The following is a 23,769-nucleotide window of genomic DNA, read 5'->3' as shown; positions in this document are numbered from 1 at the left end:
AAAAAAATTGAGTTGTTTACATTTTCTCTCCTTCTAGAGGACAACAGTGGGGATTCTTCCTGCAGCAGGACCTGATCAATGACTAAGGTTAAGATTTTGTCATGGTTATTTTTAGAAAGACAGGGAACAGGTTATGAGCTTCTGTGAATATTTGTTTATTGCATGTGACCTGTCCCTGACTTCTGCTAAAAATAACCGTGACAAAATGGGGCTGATATGGGGGGGAGAGCCTGAGCCCTGATGGTGGCTGGGAGCTCCAGGGCCAGCAGCTCAGAGCTCTGGGTCCCCCAACCACCCACAATCCCAGAAAGTAGTTATCAGTGGTTCTCAGTCAAACTGGAAGGGCATATCAAGTGGGATCCCACAGGGATCAGTCCTGGGTCTGGTTCTGTTCAATATCTTCATCAGTGATTTAGATCATGGAGCAAAGAATACACTCATAAAGTTTGTGGACGATGCCAAACTGGGAGAGGTTGCAAGTGCTTTGGAGGATAGGATTAAAATTCAAAATGATCTGAACAAACTGGAGAAACGGTCTGAAATATATTGGATGAAATTCAATAATGACAATGCAAAGTACTTCACTTAAGAAGAAACAATCAATTGCACACATACAAAATGGGAAATGACTGGATAGGAAGGAGTATTGCAGAAAGGGATTTGGGGGTAATAGTGAATCACAAGCTAAATGTGAGTCAGTGTAACACTGTTCCAAAAAAAAAAAAAATCATTCTGGGATGTATTGTAAGGAGTGTTGTAAGCAAGACACACAAAGCAATTCTTCCGCTCTACTCTGTGCTGATTAGGCCTCCATTAGAATATTGTGTCCAGTTCTGGGTGCCATATATCAGGAAAGATGTGGACAAATTGGAGAAAGTCCAGAGAACAACAGAAATGATTAAAGGGTTTGAAAATGTGATCTGTGAGGAAGGATTGAAAACACTGAGTTAGTTCAGTCTGGAGAAGAGAAGACTGAGAGGGGGCTTAGCAGTTTTCAGGTACATAAAAGGTTGTTACAGGGAGGAGGAAGAAAATGATTCTCACTAACCTCTGAGGATAGGACAAGAAGCAATGGATTTAAATTGCAGCAAGAGTGGTTTAGCTTGGACATTAGGAAAAACTTCCAACTATCAGGTTAGTTAAGTTAGCACTGGAACAAATTGCCTTGGGAGGTTGTGGAATCTCTGTCTTTGGAGGTTTTTAAGCACAGATTAGACAAACACCTGTCATGGATGGTCTAGATAATACTTACTCCTTATTGAATGCAGGGGACTGAACTAGAAGAGTTCTCTAGTTCTCTTCCAGACCCATGATTCTGTGATATTTTCCACCAGACCCTGCCTCATGCAGTGGACAGCAAGAATCAGGTTTGTGTAGTGAAGGAGACTGTTGTCCATAGGACATCTGCTTAATTCACTGCAGAAGCTGGAAGGTGTGTAATGAATGAGGAAACAGCTTGCAGGAAGAGAAACCATGGCCCCATGGTTAAGCAGTTAAATGCTGCTCTGAAGAATTAGATTCTGTCCCTGCTCCTGTGACAGAATTCCTGGATGATGCTAGGCAAGTCATTTAAATCAAACTTTTCCCAGATGATCACTAATTTTTTTTCTTCATTTTCAGGGTGTGCAAGCTGAGACCTTAGGATCTGATTTGCACAAGTGCTGAAATGGTGAGTAAATTACTGAAGTCAGTGGGAGTTGTGCCTTGGACATATAAAATGCTTTATAATGCTAAGTACTGTGAATTTATCAGGTCCTAGACATCTCAAATGGGGACACCCAAAATTAGTTGACATGTTTGACTTTAATCTGTGTCTGCCTCCCACATTGGTAAAGTGGGATAATAATACCCATGCATTTCAGAGTGTTGTGAAAATAAATATGTGTGAAGCACTTGGATAATATAGCGATGAGTGCATTAGAAAAGCCCAAGAAGAAATCAATAATTATGTCTTCGAAGCAGCATTTGAATAATATTAAGTAAGGAAAGGGCCACAGTTGAACAAGGAGAAAACAAAATATTGAATGGCTGCTCATTAAATAAGCAACTTCTGCTCACCGAATGAGGCAGGGGTCCTGTGGAAAAAGTAGTATGTGATAATGTAATTAAAAACTGTCATAATGTATATGCACAAGAGACCTAATTAAGGTTCCATAGGCAACCTTAATTTTGCATTCACAACTTTCCTGAACCCCCTCTTCTGGCCTTCAGACAACCCCCAACCTCTCCAAATTCATCCTGCAAAGCAAACCCCCCATAGACCAGCACACACCAATTCAAAGCATCACCAGGCCTTGCTAGAACAACAGATGCAGAACGTGCAGACATAACTCCACTGCTATATCAACACCCCCCATAACACACCTCTCAAGATCCATGGGTTTTACACACGCCTATCACAACATATGGCGTAACTCATCCCATGCACTAAATGCCCCAATAGCAACCAGACAGTCACTATGCTCTCGAATGAACTCACACAGGAAAATGGTAAAAGACAAAAACACCATATAACCTGTGAGTGAATACTGTTCACAGAGTGATCACTCTATATCTGACCTATCATTTCAAAAGACAAGCTTGGGAGCTTAAATTCATAATTTTGCTACACATTAAGGCTATGTCTGCACTAGAGCCTGTGTCAGCAAAACTTATGTTGCTCAGGGATGTGAATATTCTACCCTCCTGAGCAACATAAATTACATGGACATAAGCGTTCGTGTGCACAGTGCTATGTCAGCGGGATAACTTCTCCCGCTGACATCGCTTATGCCACTTATGGAGGTGGGTTGTTTTTTTGTTTTTTTTTAAAATGCCGAAGGGAGAACTCTCTCCTGTCGACACACAGCATTTTCACCACGTGCTACACCGGTTGCAGTGCTGCACATAGAGACATGGCCTAAAAATCATGGACTGAATAGACTGGATTTATGGCTTATTACAACAATCTGTAACCCACTAGCAACCCTTCCCCCGTTTGTCTCCCCTGTCCCTCCTTCCCCCCCACTCCTGACTACGAGTGGAGGGGTGTTAATGGGTCGCTTTACCTTGAATGTTCACTTGAACTATGTGTTAACTACTTACATTAAACAATCTGTTCCACCTTGTATTTAGCTGTGACACTCGGAGCCTTGATCTACATGACAAACTTATGTCTGTATAAACTCTGCACCCATCAGAAACATAGTCATACGGCCTAACCGCAGGAGTAGACAGTGCTATGTTCATGGGAGGGCTTCTCCCATCAATATAGCTACCACTTTTTGGGGAGATGGAGTACCCACGCTGATGGGAGCAGCTCTCCCATTGGCCTAGGTAGCGTCTTCACTGAAGTGCTACAGCTGTGCAATTGCACCGCACCAGCATTGTAAGTATAGACAAGCCCTGAGTAAGTTTCCCAAACATGAAGAAGAGCTCTGTGTAAACTCAAAAGCTTGTGTCTCCCTCCCATCAATAAAAGTCGGTCCAATAAAAGATATTACCTCATCCACCTTGTCTCTCTAGTAAATAATTAAATACACAATCAAGGTATATATCATTAATTAAAAACAATTCTTAATCTCTTGCTGAAAATGAAGTTGGTATCTTACCAAATCTTTTTCTTTGTTCAAACCATCTAGTTTATTATGGTAGAAATAAAGAATAGTAAGATAGTATGTTTTACTGTTAGAAATAAGAGTGGAATTTCTTATTGGATTGTGTTTGCTGTTGAGTGAATTAAAAAGTTAGGGCTATATTCTCATCCAGTGACCAGGAACTTGTCACTCCTCCTGTCTGAAATCAAGTACTTGAGACCAAGAAGGCAGAGGAAAGAGAGCCTTGTAAATATATTACAAAATGAGACTGAAGAAATGTATTATTTTTTGCTAACAGAACTGTGGGACAATGTTGTCTTGTGATTATAGTAAAGGACTGTGAGCCAGGTGGATCTTGGTTTCCAATACCAATTGTGCCATTGACTCATCATGTAGTTTTTTTAACAGATGACTTGCTCACCTGGCTCAGTAAAACTATATGGAAAATTAGGTGAAAAATTGAAGCATCTGACTTTCAGAAGCATCCTACTAAGCTGTTCTTGTATAAACTTTAAAAAATATGCATCAGCAAGTTTCCACAGAAATGTATTTTGAGCATTCAGTGCTCATGTATTTCATACATATCTTCCAGAGGTTTTAATGTAATGAAATGTCTTCATGTCTTACAGTTATGATCCACTTTCATAAGTGAGCTGCATTGGCTGGTTGGAGTGAATATATAATAATGAGTGGTGCAGCTTTGGGCATTGAGATAGTATTTGTCTTTTTTCTGGCTTTATTCATACTTCATCGGTATGGAGATTTCAAGAAACAACATAGACTTGTGATCATAGCAACACTGTTGGCTTGGTATCTCTGCTTTCTTATAGTATTTATATTGCCTCTGGATGTTAGTACGGTAAGATTTTCCATTTTTGTGACGCTTAGTACAATATTGCTCAATAGAAAATATCACAAAATACACTACACACTAAGAATATAGTTGTGTAAATCAGTAGAAAATATCTCTAAGACAAAAAGAATGTTCAATTAAAAAGGATCCTTTAAAAATGGTTGAATAAAATGTGCTGTTCTGTCAAGTCAAAATGATATATTTAAAAATAAGTGAATCAAATTTTAAAATTCATAATTTATGCTGTTACTTTTAGTATTTCTCTCACCTTGAACAATGAACTCATTGATTTCACTCTTTTTTTCTAGTCAGTTTCCAGTCAGTTTCACTTAGGTTTTTTTTATGCATTAGTTAGGCGCTGGGATTCAAATACTGTAGGAATTCTTTTTAAACCCATCTCACTAGAATTAAGGGTGAAATGTCATGGAAACATTAGCATTGAACTTTATTTTGGTGCCAAATTTGATTTGTATCCCTATTCTAGTTTTTTCTTCAATAACTATTTCACCTTGTTCTAACTGTTTACATAATTATTTCATTGTCTCCTAGACTATATACAATCGATGCAAACTTGCTGTTAATTCCAGCCCTCCAGAAAGTAACAACAACAATGGATCTGATACTACTCTTGCTCCAAGGTACTAGGAACAATTTTGTTTTGCTGCATCAAAATATTAAAAGCATTAGCATTCATTTTTAAGTAAGCAGAAATATGCAAGTAAAGAACTAGTACCTGTGCTGAAGAGAGTGCACTGTAAATTGAACATGACATGGTGATTGAAAGTCATTATCAGGCAATGTTGTGAGGAAGGCCAAACATGACAATTAGATCTTGTGATTAAGGTATCTGCAGATCTCAACACTTTAGTTTATTTTCAGTTTTTAATGTTAACTTTCCTCCCTCTACTTTATCATAGACAAGACAACAGAACTGAGGTTTTTAGAAGGAATTTAAATATGTCAAGAGAGATGCTATTTTGAATTTTTTTCCCTATTCCACAGACCTAATTCTTATTTGTTTTTGACCATGAGAGTATACTTCAGAGATACGTAGTCTTTCCTTTGTATATGTATTGGTTATAGTGTCTGAGTTGTAATGTGATAGTTGGAGTACTGAAATTGTAAAATCCAGATTCTGTTTCTGGCTTTTCCTTATTTGATGTTTAGCAAATCTCTTAACCTCTGTGTGCTATTTCCATGTCTTAAATGTAATACAATACTCTTATCTGTCTTGTGGAGATGTGAGGCTTAGTTAATTGTCCGTAAGCTGTCTTGAGATTCTAGGATGCAAATTGATGTGTATGTGCAAAGTTTTTATTATTTCATCACCCCAAAGTGGAGAATATTAAGATTTTTTTAACCCTGAAAAGTCAGGAAATGCCAAAATTAAGATGGTATGCACAACATTTTTCACCTTGTTGGGTATGCATTGCTAAACAGTCTTAAATTATAAGACTGCTTTCTATTTCTCAAATAATGCATTATCCTAGTCTCTTCTGCAACTCTAAATAAACCGCTATAGCATCTTTTTACTGTATTTATTACTCTAGGTGTGCTAGAAGAAAAGACCATGAAAGGAATAAATGAGGCAGGCTCTGTGTGGGAGCAACACACAGGAATTAACTAAATATAACTTTTTTTAGTCTGCTACCATGGTAGTCATGCAGCCTACCTTAGTTTGGGAGATTGGCAGATTATTAAAAATATCTGTGATTAAGCACCTCTACATGTGCAAATTGCTTATCTGGCAAATCAAAACCAACTTTTCACTGGAACACTTCAAAACACTTCTCAGTAACGACGATCTCTTTCAAACAGTAATTTTTTTTACCACTTCTGTTCCTACTGTTTTGTCACAGAAGCAGATAAAAAAAGTTATTCTATAATGGGGAATGTGTTGGTGGTTTGTTTTTCACACTCCTTATACTCAGCAGCTTGAGTGGTTTTGCCAAATTTTCCAGCCTTTTGAGGCAGAGACTAGATTTGGAAAATATCAGCCCCACGAGCAAAGTTTTTTGTTTTTTTTTTTTAATAAAGATGAGTGACTCAGAAACTGAATTATAATGAAAATGATTAGGCAACCACAATGTTATTACTAGCTGCTCTGGGTAGAATTTTCAAAAGCTTCTAAGGGAGTTATGCACCCTATTTCCATTGAAAGTCAGTAGGAGTTAAAAGCCCACTCCTTTAGGTATTTTGGAAAATCCCATCCTCCAGCAATAAATAGTCTATAGAAGGAAAAACAACTATTTACTTTTTTTTCACTTTGGCTCTTCCTTTTCTAAGATCTTTTTCTCTGGGGGGAAAAAAAAACATTCTGTGAGAGAAAAATATGAACATGTTTTACTGAACATAACCAAAAAAGTTGCCTGACTAGTTGACTTCTGGAAAATCTCTGAGAGAATGTCAGTACTGAACTATGCTTTTCTTTCCTAAAGAGAAATTGTCCTGTCCAGATGTGTGCTGTTTGTGGTGCCAGTATTTGTCAGCATAATTTGAAAGTGGGCTATAAATTAAATCTCTTGCGTAACATGTTAGTCATGCAAAAACAGTTAATTGAAACAATATTGTATTCTTCGGTGGCAAGACTGAAAATAGTTTCTGGATAGAAATGATTAATATTTTGATACTTAAACTTTACAATTAATATGTGACTGATCTTTTTACAGAAAACAGAAGTGTTTCAAACCATGGAGTTATATCCCTGATGGAATTATGCCAATCTTCTGGCGAGTAGTATATTGGACATCACAGTTCTTAACCTGGTAAGTGAGGCAAATAGATGGATGTCAAAGATCACACTATATATTGTGAAAATAAAATCTGCTAATATTTACAGTACATTTTTAAAGCTTTCATTCTGTGTGATTTTACGTTGTCATCTGATGGTCTCGCAAAAAAGAATTGTTTTGAAATCAAATAGCCTACAATATTGTAAGGTTTCTCTTTTTTGTGTATAATTTTCTAGCAATGACTTTTAATTTATTGGTGGTCTTTCAACATAGGTACCTACTGTAGATACTGTTAAAAATTGGTTTTGGAATGATATAATTTATTTAACATTCTCCTTTTCAGTAGGTTTTTTTTTATTAAACTGGCTTTACATTTCTTACACTACTTAGGTGGGAGCCATTTATAATGGGATTAGCTTTGGAATTTGCAATTGACTAATTTTCGCCTACAACTGAACAGGCAGAAATTGTAGGAAAGGTCATTTGGAAAGGTGGGTTTTAGGCTCCAAATCAGCAAAGCATTTAAGTATGCACTTCGCTTTAATCATGTGCTTAAATCAGTCCTAATTCAGTAAAGCATTTAAACATGTTTAACTCCCATTAACTAATTGGGGATTTAATGAGGAATATATCCAATAATAAACCAAAGCATTGACGGTAGAACTTAGTTAAGTATATTTGTCTTCTATTAAGTTCAAAATTAAAGAGTTTTGCCTTAGCAAAATGAATGTTCCTTTCACTGGCCACTCTGATGCTCATAAAAATGTTTTCATTCTCTGCTGCTGTTGCTTCTGTTTACTCTTTGAGGAGCAAGCCCCACAATCTATACCTAATATTCTGAGTCAGATAATCTTAGCACAAAACAAACAGAACCATTATTGCCCAAAATGTTAGAAGGTCTCTGTTTAGCGGTCTTCTCTTTTAGGGTGAAGTCTTCCAAGAAATGTGTGTATAAAACAAATCATACATTTCATCATTATGAGAGACTCTAAAAAAGGAGTTAAGAGAATTTGAGAGCTACATAAGAGAAGACACATACCTGCTAGAGCTGCAGCAAATATGTTTAAGGGAAAAACAGTATGTGTGTGCCTTGTTACACATTGAGTGCACTATTGTGAAACTGAGCGAGAAGAGCAAAGGCTTATAGTGCTCTCAAATGGTCGTTTTTCACCTTAATGTTGTCTATAGGTTTTAATCTACACACAAGTTATTTCAGTGTTTACTGTCAAATAGATGTATCTAAAGAGAACACAAATGTAATAGATAACAGATTTTACTAGGAGAACTCTGCCTAACCAAGGGAAAATTGACAAATAGAGTAAGATGGAAAAATCTTACATCATTAATGTATTTTTGTTTGGTTCTAGGATACTCTTACCTTTCATGCAGTCGTATGCTAGATCAGGAGGGTTCTCCATTACTGGAAAGATTAAAACTGCATTGATCGAAAATGCCATCTATTATGGCACTTACTTGCTGATTTTTGGAGCATTTTTAATATATGCGTCTGTAAATCCAATTTTCCATCTACAATGGTAAGAATAATACTGTTATAAGTATTTGTCTTTTTTTAAAAAAATGTTTGTATTTCTCACAATCCCTGCAATAGAGAAGTTGGGCAGTGCTACTCTAACCTTGAGTTCTGCAGATATGTGATTTTATTTTTTTGTGGTGTAGGCAAAAGCCATCCTTGCTCTAGACTTTCCCTGAATATACTACTATTCTATTGATTCTTTTCTCGAGGGTGGGTGGGTTGTTTATTCTGATTTACAACATTTTCTCTATAGCACTTGCTTTTCAGATGTCATTTCTGGTGAAACTTTTGTTAGTCAGGTTTTTTTAGGAAGACTGTCATTAGAAAGGCTTGTGGTAATATTATCTGTTTAAACATTTCTGGGATCCCATTTAAATTTTTGATCTGGGACTTTATCTGCAGTTAACTTTGGAATGTAAGCCTTCAATCAATAAATGTCTTTTTGACTCTGGGAATGTATTATTTACAAAGAAACTTGCTAGCATTGAAAAAGGTACTTGAATACATGAAAAATAGCCAAAATTAATATAAACCTCTACCATCATCCCTAGTATGGTAGTCTATTGCTCCAGCAGATTTGCTGCTGAGTTTTCTGATTTTCCCTCTGCATGCCTGCCCCCCTCCCCAAGCTTTGGAAGCAGGAAAGAGTAGGTTCTTGTGTATAATGTGCCTGCCAGCACTCTGTATGGGTACACGTGGTGAACTGCACTCACATTGCTCCTTAAAGGCAGAGTTTTCTCAGTAGCTCTTTCTGAGGGCTCCTGTTTCAGGATATCTTCGCCATCTTCTCCTTTTCTCCCCAGTTTGGTCTCTGAATGATAGACAAGAAGAAGATCTTCAGAGACACCATTTTAAGAAAAGATGGGAGCTTCTCTAGCCTAGTGATGGATACCCAATCCTTTGGCTGCCTCCCACGCTGAAGCATTGAATCTTCAAGAGAAACCTCTGGCCTGTTTCAGGGACTTGGGAGATGTAGACAATGCCAGCAGTTTCAAGTGTGATTAAGTAGTGGATTGCCTTTCAGAGCAGACAAAATTACAGATAGAAAACTAATCTTGTTTCTATATATATGAAAATGTAATTAATTACTGGAAGTCACTCTTCTGTTTTAGGAACCAGCTTCAGACTATTGGGATAGCAGCTGCCAACACATGGGGTCTTTTCCTTCTTGTGTTGTTGTTGGGATATGGTTTGGTGGAAATTCCACGTTCTCACTGGAATGGAGCAAAAAGGGGGTATCTTCTCATGAAGACTTATTTCAAGGTTGCCAAACTGATGACTGAAAAAGCAGATGCAGAGGAGAACTTAGAGGATATTATGGAGGTGAACAAGCTCATTTTCATTAAGAAATATAAAGTTTGGGAGGATTTTATTATTCATCTTCAATTCTGCATTTCCTCAAAAGGTGGAATATCTTAAGTAACATGAGCCTACTTCAGAAAGTTATTGTCATGAAATTATGAAAGTGCCTCATTCCAATCAGCTTGCTAGGTACTGTATAAAATCAGAAGTAGGAACAGTATCTGTTCTGAAGATCTTACAAACTGCTACATGATAGTAATTTGGTATGTATGTCAGGAATGAAAACATCAAATGTTGACTGTTGGAACAATGCTGATCAATAAGGGGTACATGCATGAAGATTTAGCACACATTTATGTTCATACAGGTTACACTTTTAACACTTCTGTGCACTACTTAAAAACTTTCATTCTTAAAAATCTATCTTCTAAGAGATTCAGGATCCATTTCTTGGTTCTATTTATACTCCTTTCTGAAGAGTGAATAGAAGGTATAATATATGTTTTCTAAATAGTGCATTTCTCAGCAGAATCAATCATTATTCTTTATTCCTATGATTTGCCATTGAGCAATAGAATCAAATCCACTATTAAGAATAAAGTGTGAATCAAACAAATTCAACAACTAGTATTTACTGTCCTGTTCTAGTGCATATGACCATAAAATTATGCATTTGACACTTGTGGGGATTTGTATGGTATGGTGACTGTTCCTACATATATAGGGGGTGTGATAAAATGGCAGCAAATCATTTCCTTATTCTGGGGATGTTTTGGTGGCAATAGAGATATTATTTAATAGGAAAAAAATGACAATTTTATAGATTTATGAATTGAAAATTACACTTTCTGAGGCTTTAGAAGTTGCTGTATTCAGTCATGGACTATTGCCTAAAAAGCACTCCTGTCTGGAGACACTGCAGACAGATTTTGAGGGCCAATATCTGCAAGCCACAAGAATTACAACATTCAGGGCATCATTAGTTCTAGAAAGTAAAACCAATGCTAAAGGTGTCTAGTATCTGAAAGCTTGTTGTGATTTTAAGTTTTAAAATCTTATGAACTTATTCTGAAAGTGAATGTGCTACCTATGCTTTGGAAATCTGTGATTCACATGATATAACACATCTATTGACATTGGTGAAATTCTTGAGGGCAAGAATACCTGAGAACACCTAACAATGCTGTCACCAGCTCAGAGAATTCAGCTATACATCTTCAGATAAACTTGTTGCTGATATATCAGAAGAACTGTAGATTTCATCTTCCTGTAGGAGCACAGAAAACACCCAGATCCTTGAATAAACTCATATAAAATAGTTATTTCATGCATTACCAATAGAATGGAGGAAGATACCAGGTTCTCCCCCATCTCTTTGACCTGTCCAAGATTGGTGCATCACTGAGTTCTTGTCTGGAAGCAGCTGTGACAAAACTTGGCTGGCTTGTTGGTAGGCAGTATCTTCCATGTACTCAGCTATTATTGATGCTTGTCAAATGTTCTCTGAAATGTAGCAGCCAGAAGCAACAATGAGAGGGCAATACCTAGGCAGAGGGATTTCGGGATATTCAAAAAAAATCCTTAATAGCAACAAGGGGATTCTCTGAAGGAAACATGGATGAAACAATTTCTGCCACTTCCAAGTTTATTTCCCACGTGAGTCACCACAACAAATATCTAACGCCACTAGCAATGCACCCTTGCTCATTTTGTATGCCTTATAACCCACTCACATTGAGTCACAAACCAATATTAAACAATATATGAAAAAAAATCAGAACAAATCAGGCAAGAATGAAACTTGCTTCCCATCCCCACATTAAAGCTAAAGAACATTTTCCCCTCAATGTGCCTGGTTTAAAAACAGACTGTCCATTTCTGTTCTGTGTGCGCACACAGACACGATAGTGTTTGTAGGTCTATTTGATGCTAACAGTTTTTCTGATTAACTTTCCCAAACTATAAGGAATATCTAGAAATTATTTTATACTGTTGGATGCGTAATAAAGCTCAGCAATGTTCACTGATGAGTTTCAAAATTTTTAAAGAATCATTTGGGTTGGCAAGAACCTCTAGTGGATTACATGAGATTTCCACTCAAGCTTTTAGCCACTTCATACACTGAAATGACATGTAACGTTTGTGGGTTGTTTTATTTTAAACAGGAAGTCCGTAAAGTGAATGACAGTATCAAGTATAATCATCCTTTGAGAAAATGTGTTGATACAATATTGAAAAAGGTAACTAATTATATCATTTTAGAGATTCTTGCCCTTTTGTAAGTTCCTGAATATATCAAAACTTGACTTTTTAGCCCTCTTTAGACTTTCATTCAGTATTCACATTTCTTTTCTTGATTTATTTCATTTCAATAAATAATTTAAAAAATCTTTTGAAAGCTTTTATTCTTAAAAGCTAAATTGATAACAGCAGTCCTAATTCTGTTGATGTGAAATTATTAAATTGGGCTTATGTTTATAGTATTAGGACTTTTCTGGAATATAGAAAGGAAGCATACAGTATTTTTTAATTTGATGATCTGCTGACCTAATACTTGTTTGAGAGTCAACCTCTCTATGCAATGACATCCTTGCAGTATGGTATATATAATTGCTTGTTTTCTATAAATGTAGTTTGAACTATTCTTCGAGTGCTTGCTCATGTCCATTCTGATTTAGGTGTGTGTGCGCACCACATGCACTGGTGCTGGAAGTTTTTCCCCTACTGGTACACACAGGGCTGGTTCTAGCACCCTCTGCAGCGGCATGTGTATGCACTTGTGTATAGGGCACTTCCGGCCCCCCTCCCATCCTGTTCCTTCTTACCGCCCGTGACGGTGCTGGAACAACTCACTTGCTCTTGCAAGTCTCTGTTTTCCTAGTGGTTTCCACTTTTCCTAGTGTATATAGTTGCTTGTTTGGTAGTTACTTCATAGTTAGTAAGTTTCCAGAGTTGGGGCATGCCCTATTCCCCAGGGTTTAAGCCCTGTGCTTCTTGCAAGAAGCCTGTGCCACTGAGCACCCCACATCAGAGCTGTTTAAGATGCTTGGGAGAAGCTCACCTCTCCGTGAAGGGTAAGATCTATAGGAGCTTTCACCCCAGAACTAAGAAGGACTGGGACATAAGATATTTAAGGCCCTTCTGATGGAAGTGGTGCTCAAACTGGCGTCGGAGCAGAGATTGGACTCTGGACCAAGTACCATGGCATCGTTAAAAAGAACTCCTCTGGCGTCGGAGTCAGCCTGGCACCACTCGATATCCCCAGTGCCGAAAAAGCGCCGAAAGAAGTTGCACTCAGAGAGGAATCTCTCACTGGCACCGAAGCTGGCTAAGAAAACTTCAGAGAAGCTGGAGTCAGCCCGGAAAGGGTCTCTGCCCGGGTGGGTATTGAGCCGAGCACCCACGTTGCCACTGACTCCAGGGAGCAGCAGAGGCCTGTGCCACCTATTGGTCCCTTCCACGCTTGAGGCATTCCACGCCTGAGGCGATGAAGGACCTGTTGGCCAGGATCCTCAGGAGGGTAGGCCTACGCACTGAGGAGCGGACGGGTTCATTGAAAGGGATGCCAACATCGGCACAGCAGCCTCATAGTCTCTCCCCCTCCCCCATGTCCCCCGAGGGGCAGGCTGCAAAGCCCCCCTCAATCTTCCGCATGCTACCTCAGATGCGGGGGGATGGCCTCAAGGACAATGGACTTGGACCTTGGCAATACTGTAACCTCTGGGGGTTCCCCATTCAGCAGTGTTCTACCCACTCTCATCTACGGGAACTTTGGTGCCATGTTCTTCAAAAGACTCCGTCCTGGCACCAGCCTTAGACGTTGACTCTGAGCAGGGAGAGTCACTGTCAGGCAGTCCATCAGTGACCACCCCAACTAGGGAAGAAGTGCCAGTAGCCCCCCTGCTACCAGCCTCCCCTTTTTCTTCCCCAGATGAGGCCGTCGCTGCCCTGTCACATGCTGCCCCGCTGGACGATTATAGGTCACATCAGGACCTACTGAAAAGGGTAGCAGCTAACCTGGGCCTTAAGATAGAGGGGCTTAAAGAACCCATGGATGAGCTCTTTGGCATCCTGGCATCTGCAGCCCTTCCAAGATGGCCCTCCTGGTGCATGATGAAGTAGTGAATTTGTGGCAAACCCTGGCATCTCTGCTGCCCATGTCCAAGCAAGCAGAGAAAAAGTACTATGTGCCTGCCAAGGGTTTCAAATATCTATATATGCAGCCATTTCCGGGCTTGCTGGTGGTCATGGCGGCTAATGAGCACGACAGGCAGAGGCAAATGAGCTCCACTCCAAAGAACAGAGGCAAAGAAAATGGATTTATTTGGCCAAAAAAAGTATTCTACAGCAAGCCTGCACCTAAGGATATCTAACCAGCAGGCAGTGCTGGGGCGATACCATTTTAACATCTGGCAATTGCTCGAGAAGTTTACTGACTCCCTCCCCCAGTCCTACAAGAGTTGGAGGCTATCCTGGAGGAGGGTAAGTCTGTGGCCAGGGCCTCCCTGCAGGCGGCTTCAGATGCGGTGGACTTGGCAGCATAGGCAATGGCCTCTGCGGTGTCTATGAGGAGGACTTGGTGGCTTCAGTCGTCTGGTCTCAACGGAAGTCAAGCAGTCCATCCAGGACCTTCTGTGCGATGGCTTGCAGACCGGACTGACTCCAGGCTGCACGGTCTGAAGGACTCTAGGGACACGTTGCACTCGTTGGGCCTTCATACCCCGTCTTCTTCACGGAGACACTTCAGGCCCTCACAGCAGCAGCGCTTCGGAGGCCAGTCCAGAGGAGAGCCCTATAGATAGAGAAACAGAGGCTATACAACCAATGACAACCAGGTTCCTTAAAGGGCTGGAAAAGCTCTTCCCTCAGGTTAGAGAGCCTTATACGGTGTTCAAGGACAAGGTCCAGCTCTGCCCTCATCCTCCATTCCTCTCGAAGGTCGTTTCCCACTTTCATATTAATCAGGACATCTTCCCTCTGGTGTTCTACCCTAAGCTTCACAGTTCTAGTGAAGAGAGGTGCCTGTACTCGCTTGATGTAAGGAGGGCTCTAGCCTTCTACATCGATAGGACCAGACTATTTCGCCGCTCCACACAATTTTTCGTGGCAATTTGTTGACAGGATAAAAGGCAAACCGGTCTCACAGTGAATATCATCCTGGATTATGGCCTGCATTCACACCTGTTATGAACAGGCCGGAGTTGCACCTCCGGCGTCCCTGTCAGCCCATTCCACAAGGGCCCAGATGTCTTCAGCGATTTTCCTTGCACATGTGCCTATTCAACATATTTGTCAGGCCTCTACATGGTCATCCGTACATGCCTTCACATCCCACTGTGCCATCACACAACAAGCTCAGGACGATGCGGGATTCGGCAGAGCAGTACTGCAATCTTCACGGCCAGGAACTCCTGCCCACCTCCAGAGACACAGCTGGTGAGTCACCTAAATCAGAATGGACACGAGCAAGCACTCGAAGAAAGAACGGTTATGTTACTCGTAACTGTTGTTCTTTGAGATGTGTTGCTCATGTCCATTCCAAAACCCAGCCTCTGTCTCCTCTTTCGGGGTTCAGGCAAGAAGGAACTGGAAGGGAGGGGTCCGGCAGCACCCTATATACAAGCGCATATGTGCACCACTGCAGAGGGCGTTAGAGCCGGCCCTACGGGTGTACACACACACACACACACACACACACACACACACACACACACACACCCCCCTAAATCAGAATGGACATGAGCAACACATCTTGAAGAACAACAGTTACGAGGTAAGTAACTGTTCTTTCTTTTGTGGCTGCTATATATTTTTGTTTCCATATTTAGCACTAAAATGGTGTGGTAAAGAATAACTGAAAAAGATAAATATTCTTTCTGCTTCTACATATGCTGTATCTTCTGAATTTAGTCATACAAATTTGAATAAAGTACATTTTTCTTTTACAAGATATCTTTTTTTGATATTCTTAGAACATGATCATTTACATACAGGGAAATGCAGACCCCACTTCTACAATACTTTGCAGGGTCAGAGGGGAAAGATATTGACTTTTTTTAAGTGAAATACATTTCAGTTGCATCAACTGTCCAAAAAAAACTATTTTAAGATTTTAATAAAAGAGCATAGCTTACTGGTAATTTGTGCTCTGATTCCATACACAAAGTATTTCAATTATTTTCCTTTTCCTGCAAGTGTCCTACTGAATACCAGGAAAGAATGGGTAGAAACATGGATGATTATGAAGATTTTGATGACCAGCAAAACAGCTATCCAAGTGAGAAAAGTCTGGTCAAACTTCACAAACAGGTAACTCGATAAGTTTATGTTGCAACATCACTTCTCCTGCTAGCACATTAATTTAAGACTACTATCCGTTCTCAAATAGTTGAAATTTAAAATAAACTGAGAACCTTAATTTGCATTTTATTATTTATTTATCATTATTTTATTATTCTGCTGGTAAGAGCATACCTGTTTGTTCTATATCTGATAGAACAAAACATGTTGATATATGAAATTCAGAAGGAATTTCTAGAGAAGTAAAAACTGCTTATCCCATGATAAGTTATAGCATGTTGTAAATAGATGTGATGAAGCACTATATGTTCATGCTTACCAGAGCTTCCTTCTCCTTCATCAGTGGGCTCACTTGGCACTTCAAAATGACTCTTGGCTGGGGGGGAACCCGGACTTCTGGTCTCTGTGACCTTGGGCAGTGCAGTTCAAAATTGTTACTAGATTAGCCACCGTTGTGGAGGCAGGGGCATTGTGGGATAACTGCTGGTGAACCATTAGGGTCAACACAGATAACGCAGTGTCTACACTCACAGTGCATTGACCTAAGTAGATTAACCATGCCTCTGCATTGCTTGGGGAGGTGGTGGTGGTTTGTTGCTGTAATGAGGTGCATGTGGTGGCGGAAGACAAATATAAGGGTCGACATTCACAATTAGGTCAATGCAAGCTGACTTAAGTCGACTAAACTTTTTAGTGTAGACCAGGCCTCAGTTTCTTTTCTGCCCTTCTCCTGCTAGCCTTTTCCACACCCACAAACAGACCTGATCAAAACAGCCTTTGGAACCCTATGCCCACACGGTCCTAGTTTATGGGCAGACTTTGTTAAGCCTTGTTTTAGGTGTGGCCCGTTTACTGTCTTTTACAGCTCTCTTACGTTCACACCCATTGAGCTTCAACAAGGTTTTAACTCAGCCCATAACACAGTTTAACTCAACTCAAAACACACCTATATGACACTGTGAGCAGTCAGTGTAGAGTTTAATAATTTTCTCCCATTTCTTGAAAAAAAGCATACTATAACTGGAACTTTGGGGTTTGTTTACTGTAGGTAATATATTCAGTTCAGAGACACCGTCGAACGCAGGTACAATGGCGAATTCTTTTAGAACAAGCATTCTACTTGGAGGACGTGGCGAAAAATGAAACCAGTGCAACTCGTCAGTTTGTTCATACTTTTCAGTTCCAGGAACCTGAAAACAGAATTACTCGATATTTCTACACACCAACCGTTGGTATGTGTTGTCATGCAAATGATGAGTACCTAAATGACTATAACTCATGCTTTCCTGTAGAGCATGGCATCTTTTCTCCTATGTGAGTAATGTTCACTTGTAGTAGTAGGCAAATATACATCTCCCTGTGCTCACATGATGGAATAGACAAACCACCTCACCCAGTCATCAAAAAATGCAGTTTTATTTCTGATCATAAACTTAATTTGCAGGAAAATTAACAGCACTTCTATACTATATAATGGCAACCTCTATAGAAATTCCAAAAGCTTTTTGCTGGACACTGCAGGAAGAAAAAACAAGTTGCAACATTATCAAGCAACACATCTGGAAAATTATCCAGAAATAACTCATCCAGTGCGGTTATCCTGCCTTCTGTAATCCGTAACACCTTGGAGAAGGCTGCCTTCAGCTCTCCATATCAAGTTGTCCCAGTACCATTGCTGTGACACTTCCACCCTCCCCTCATACAATAGTTAAGGGCTTGAGGAAATGGTATTGTTTTCTCATTGTACCAGATACTTGAAGCCCCAGCCTCATTCTCTACAGGGAAGGATTAATAAGCCCCTTCCTTGGTTGGGGAGAGCTAATTATCCTATTTTGCACTTTATTGACCAGCCAAGGAGCACACCCCCTCCCCCCCCCTTTCTCCTCCCTAAGCCCATGAGTTTTCTTTCCTCTGTTGATCTGGACACAGCCTCCCCAAGACTGAGGCTGTGAGGAGTGGGAAATACAGTCTGAACTAGCAAAGATGCTAGTTGTAATTATGCTAATGTATACTAAAGCATACATCTTGTACACAGACAGTATCTTTGCAGTTGAATATTAAATATTTAACTCCCTTAGTTGAAACATTGAAAATCAGTCATGGCTCCAAATATACTATCCAATTCTTATAGGCAAGATAAACCACAGAATCTTTGTTTGTTTTTGGAGGAGGTAGTTCTTCATGTTACCAGTCCAGTTAGAATGTTGTACATATATGCACACTTTATTTTTAAAAATGAAATTGGCTTTTCCTATATATTTGTTGCATTGATTCAGAAATAATAATTTAGACCTGAGACAAAGTTACAGGCATCACAAATGAGTTCTTAGAATTACTGTCCCCACAGATTCCACTCTCGGTGCACATATGCTTGAGATAGGATTCTTTTCAGCTAGCCATGTCAGTTGGCACTATGCCTCAACAATGCTATTTTGAAATGATATTTTTAAAATGCCCATCTCTTCCCATTTCTTATATACGTTTTATTAATCTGCTATTTATTGGGTTTTTTTCCAGAATGGTACTGGGAGTGTCTCCTTCGGCCGTGGTTTTACAGAATTCTTGCTATTGTTTTGGCCACATTCTCTGTAATTGTTGTGTGGTCAGAGTGCACGTTTTTCAGCACTAAACCTGTTTTGTCCTTGTTTGCTGTCTTCATACAACTGGCAGAAAGAACGTACAACTATATTTATATAGAGGTCAGTTTGGAATGTTCATTTAACAATCTTATTGTACAAATTTTAGTTCCTAGAGTGGTGGTGATGATGATGATGACTTATTAAACTTAGTAGTTTAAAGTAATAGTTTATTAAACTTGTAAACTATTATTTATGAAAAATTAACCTCTGGCTACTGAACCACAGAAGCTCTCTAAGCTATACAACCACTAAAATTAATTTTGTGGAGATCTCTGCTCTTTTGTGCACCACTCCATTACAAAAGGAGGAATCTGTCCCAATTCAATCATATGTAGGAACATAAAACTGAAGTAACTTGGTCTAGTTATGTAGACACAATGTGGTGGCATGGTGTATGGGACTCCTTATTCTCTTACCATCTGGGCTAGTTTTTTTTTTTTTTTTGAGTTCTCACACATGCAATATTTGCTCTGAGTATAACAGCCTACCACCAAATGACAAGTCTGTAGTCTTAGGAACTCTGGATGGGTTAAAGAGACAGTTACCTTGAAGGAATTTAGCCCAACATTTTCAGTATGGTGACAAAACTCAAGGAACTTTAAAATACCTGTTTTATTATGTCCCGTATACGTCAAGAAAGAGCTCCCAAGCTACTTTTGGTAGTTTACTGTTCATCTGTTTTTCTGTTTATTCAACTCATCACCATTGTCTAATTGTAGGTAGAACCAGTTTAACTGCAACTACATCAGTAAATGCAGCCTATAATATGTGTAAAAAACCCACTATGGAAATAGGAAAGATGGATAGCCCTCAAATCCTTTTTAGCTATTTAAAAATACACTTCATACTTCTGCAATTTAGTGGAGCTAACATATTTTTCAGAAAATATGATTTCACTGCTGTATTTATTTAAGTACATCTTGTATGTTGACAGCATTGTACGTAGGCCTGTATAGGCTAAATTTATGCATTAGTTATATAATTAGTTATGTAATTCTATGACACAATAAAAACAAAAAAAATGTGTTCAAATGTCTTTAATTGCTATAGTCTAATAGTGCAGCAGTTATGTTGATATAATTGTAAATTTGAGAGAAATAGTAAAAAAGGAATATTTTGTTTCTAGATGGCTTGCTTTCTTACGATCTTCTTCTTAAGTATCTGTGTTTACTCAACTGTCTTCAGGATTCGTGTATTTAATTATTATTACTTAGCTTCGCACCATCAGACTGATGCATACAGTCTCCTTTTCAGTGGCATGTAAGTACACCATATATTTTGTGGGTGTATATATACTGTTTCTGGAACTGCCTCTTAAATAATAAATGAATTTTAAATCAAGAGTGTTTCAGACATAGCCCTTGATGATCAGATAGGTACAACTTATTCAGCAATAAAAGCCACCTCATATCTAGTTTTGATATTATTCTTTAGATTTTATTTTATTAAGGGGGGAAAACTGCTTAAAAGCTGCTAACTATTGAATTTATACAGGTTATTCTGCCGTTTAACTCCACCACTGTGTCTGAATTTCTTGGGTTTGACTCACATGGATTCATCAATCTCTCACAAAAACACTCAGGCAACTGCATATACATCCGTAAGTACAGAGAAGATTTCTCTTGAAGCAGTATGGCCTAACAGTCAGGAAAAAATTAATTATGAAATGTTTACTATAGAACATAGTTCTTTATTTTGCTGCTTACTCAGTATAAAAGCAGGATAGAATACTCCTGAGGGAATTCTGCTCCAAAAAATTAAAAACTCTGTGCACAATATTTTAAAATTGTGCAAAACTCTTCATATTTTATTTGTCAATACATAAATGTGGATGCTCCAGCAGCAGGGAGCACAGACCACTGGCTGCATAGAGGTGGGAGATCACCCTGCAGCTTCCCCCAGGACATGGACTTGGCAGTGAGGCTGCATCTGACCCGAACACAGGGCAAGGGCCGGGCCCTCCATTCCAGGCCCACCAAGATAGCAAGCGAGAGGGACAGAGTTTAGCATGCATGTCCCTGATCCAGGTGTGGGGCAGGCAGGCTCAGTCCAGTAGATCCAAGTGTGGAGGGGCTTAGGGTGGGAGGATTCAGATGTGGGGTGAGAGCATTCTGTTTGGGGCAATCTGGGTGTGGGCGGCTCCGTTGGGGGGTTCTGGATGCAGGACAAATGGGACTCTGCAGGGGGGTTCAGGTGACGGTGGGTGGGGCTCAACAAGGGAGATCTAGATGTGGGGGATGGAGATTGGCACAGGCGCTTTGGGTGTGGGGGCTCAGTGGGGGGGTCCAGGTGCAGCTGGTTGGGGCTCAGTAGGGTGGGGGTCTAGGTGTGGGCGGCTCAATGAGGGGTGGGATGGGGAATAGGTGCAAGGGGACTCTTGGTGTAGGGGGGCTCCAGATGCAGACGGTGAGGCTCGGATGGATGGGGGTTCAGGTGCGAGGGGCTTGGTGGGGGCATTCTTCATATGGGGGGGGGTCTGGATGCACGAGGGTTGGGCAACTGGGGGAGCAGCTTCCCTTACAATGACCCCTCCCCCCTGCGGCTGAGGAGTAATGGGGGCAGAAAGCAGGGGATGTGGAGCTTCCTGCAGCCAGGGCAGGTTTTTGGCGGTGGGTCGACTCTGCGGCCTCGGCTGCTCCTCACAGGGGAAGAGACAGTCCCATCCTTCTCCAGCCCTGCCAGGATTAGCAACTGAGCCCGGGGCAGGGTAGGAGCCACCGTCCAGGGTATCCCTAGCCCTCTTTGCAAGCTGCTCTGGGTGCCTGAAATGATGTGCCTGCGCTGCTGGGGAGAGGTGCATGACTGCTTTTGGGGCTTTCCTTTGCTTCCTTGTCAGAAGTCATTTTTCTGTGGGGAAGCAAAAAAAAAATCTACTGCTCACATGAATTCTATGTGCACACAGTGGTGCAGAATTCCCTTAGGAGTAATAGAAACTGTTCTCTAGTCACATTCATTGGGCAAGGTCAAGATACTCATTGTCACTTCTTCTCAAATTAGTTTATCACTGGCAGTGGTAATTGAGGCTTGTGATCATTTTCACTCTTATGTACAGTGAGAAACAGCTGTGCTGAGCTAAATGAATGCAACCTCCTTGTAATTTCCAAGTAATATATATTTATATATATACATTTGTTTTTGTACGTGGACTCTCTAAATTTGTACGTATCAGTAGCAAACATAAGTTGAGACCGAAGACAGTAAATTTGGGTTTTTGTTAAACATTTAGGTGACTTGACATTGGTAGAATTACTATTTTGGTGGTAGACTATAATCTTGTGAGTGTAGTTAGTTTGTTTAGATTTAAAATAAGATTTCTATCCCCGGCTGTATGTGCCCTAAAATAATGAGTCCTACAATAAATACAATTAAATCTCAGCTGCATTAAAATCAGTTCCACAGGAACTCAGCCAGCCATCTCCCTACCCTCAGCTTCTCCAGAGACCTTATCACACAGGTATTTTTTGCAGCATACTCAGAAAGTTATAAAATTGGACTATTTTAGGCCAAAGCGGGGGAGACACAGAGAGAGAGAGTTCCAGAGTCTTGGAGCCCTCAGAGACCACCCATCTCTTTTATAATTAGGAGGGTACAGTTCAAATGCCCCCTGCTAACTGTAGCTCTGGCAGTATGACATGAGAGAGAGAACTCATTTTTCATTTGTGAGCATTTATTACAAATATCTATATAAAATATTTGTAATAATTAGAGAGCTGATAACTTATTGTATTGTAACTGAGCTCTATGGGTGAAAAGGTGGTAACTTCTAGACAGAAACAAAAAGAATGTATGCAACTGTCTTGTCTTTGTACTAATCAGTATTTTTCTCTTCAGATAATGGGCTCCTTGAGAGTGTTGTCCTTCATTGCAGATGGGTTTTATATATATTATCCCATGCTGGTTGTTATTCTCTGTATTGCTACTTATTTCAGGTGAGTAATTCACAGATCTATAATCTTTTGCTTTTTATTATTTACTTAGATATCACTGATTTCAAAATGTAAGACACTCCTCCCCATCCCCAGCTGCAACATCATGTTAACCCAAACTATTAAAGATGAGACTGTAAATCATTTTAGCGTTTTAGAATCTGCAGCTTTTAGGTGGGAATAAATTATTTTTAAAATGCATAAAAAGCTGAATGTTTCAGTAAATAGTTGAACCATTCACCAGAGCTCAGCAGTCTGAAAGTGCAGAAGTTACAATAAAAGGTCTTTAACACCATGAATAACCTGTTAAATCTACTTAAAAATAAGCAGATACTCTGCTCTGAGCACAGAACAATTGTCACCATGGAGAGAAAGCAAAGATAGTTTCAGGTCTCCTGATTCCAGGACCAGACCAGTTCCCAATAAAAGTTAGAGCAGCATTCTCATCTGGTTGCCCGTGGCCCCATGAGGCTGTGTTAGCCATCAGGGATCACTATGGCATAAGGATAGCCTAGATATGCCTCCTGTACTGGAACCAGAAGTGAAGTTACATAGGCTCCTCTGTAGTAACTCATCCTCCTGACTTTTCCTTTACACATAGGGGAATCCTCAGTAGATTAGATCTACTGTTTTTACAGTAGTATCAAAGATCTGATGCAACAGCTGTAATTTTAGTATTTGTAAGATTACTGCAGCAGGTGGATTTCATTTTTTAAGTTATTTGCAGTATGATAGCAGGGAATGGTTCTAAGAAATTGTAAACACACTTTCATTCTGCTGTATTTCTGATTTAATATAACTAAAAAAGCTTTTATGGGCTCACGCATGCCTGTAATTCACAGTCTGGGTCTAAGTATGTCCTTTATGTTCTGAATTTCAACTTGCTTACTCAGCAAAATAAATAATGT

General features: G+C 39.8%; 1 protein-coding gene across 1 annotated transcript in view; it reads left to right on the top strand.

Moving 5' to 3' along the window:
- The window catches only part of LMBRD2 (LMBR1 domain containing 2), a 46,508-nt gene that overhangs the window by 5,869 nt on the left and 16,870 nt on the right, over positions 1–23,769 (top strand). The window contains exons 2-14 of the mRNA XM_067545521.1: positions 1,621–1,669; positions 4,205–4,434; positions 4,978–5,066; positions 7,098–7,193; positions 8,528–8,695; positions 9,807–10,017; positions 12,162–12,236; positions 16,192–16,305; positions 17,345–17,528; positions 18,814–18,995; positions 20,062–20,195; positions 20,430–20,535; positions 22,767–22,864. Coding sequence (XP_067401622.1) covers positions 4,261–4,434; positions 4,978–5,066; positions 7,098–7,193; positions 8,528–8,695; positions 9,807–10,017; positions 12,162–12,236; positions 16,192–16,305; positions 17,345–17,528; positions 18,814–18,995; positions 20,062–20,195; positions 20,430–20,535; positions 22,767–22,864 — 1,631 coding nt within the window. The 5' untranslated portion in view covers positions 1,621–1,669; positions 4,205–4,260. The remainder of the gene's footprint in view (positions 1–1,620; positions 1,670–4,204; positions 4,435–4,977; positions 5,067–7,097; positions 7,194–8,527; positions 8,696–9,806; positions 10,018–12,161; positions 12,237–16,191; positions 16,306–17,344; positions 17,529–18,813; positions 18,996–20,061; positions 20,196–20,429; positions 20,536–22,766; positions 22,865–23,769) is intronic.

The sequence above is a fragment of the Emydura macquarii genome, unplaced genomic scaffold, assembly GCF_026122565.2.
Source record: "Emydura macquarii macquarii isolate MOO-44397 ecotype Brisbane River unplaced genomic scaffold, CSIRO-AGI_Emac_v2 contig_1045, whole genome shotgun sequence".
In the NCBI taxonomy this organism is placed as follows: Eukaryota; Metazoa; Chordata; order Testudines; family Chelidae; genus Emydura; species Emydura macquarii.
Note: the sequence above shows the minus strand (reverse complement) of the source record. Positions and strands in the feature narration are given on the sequence as shown.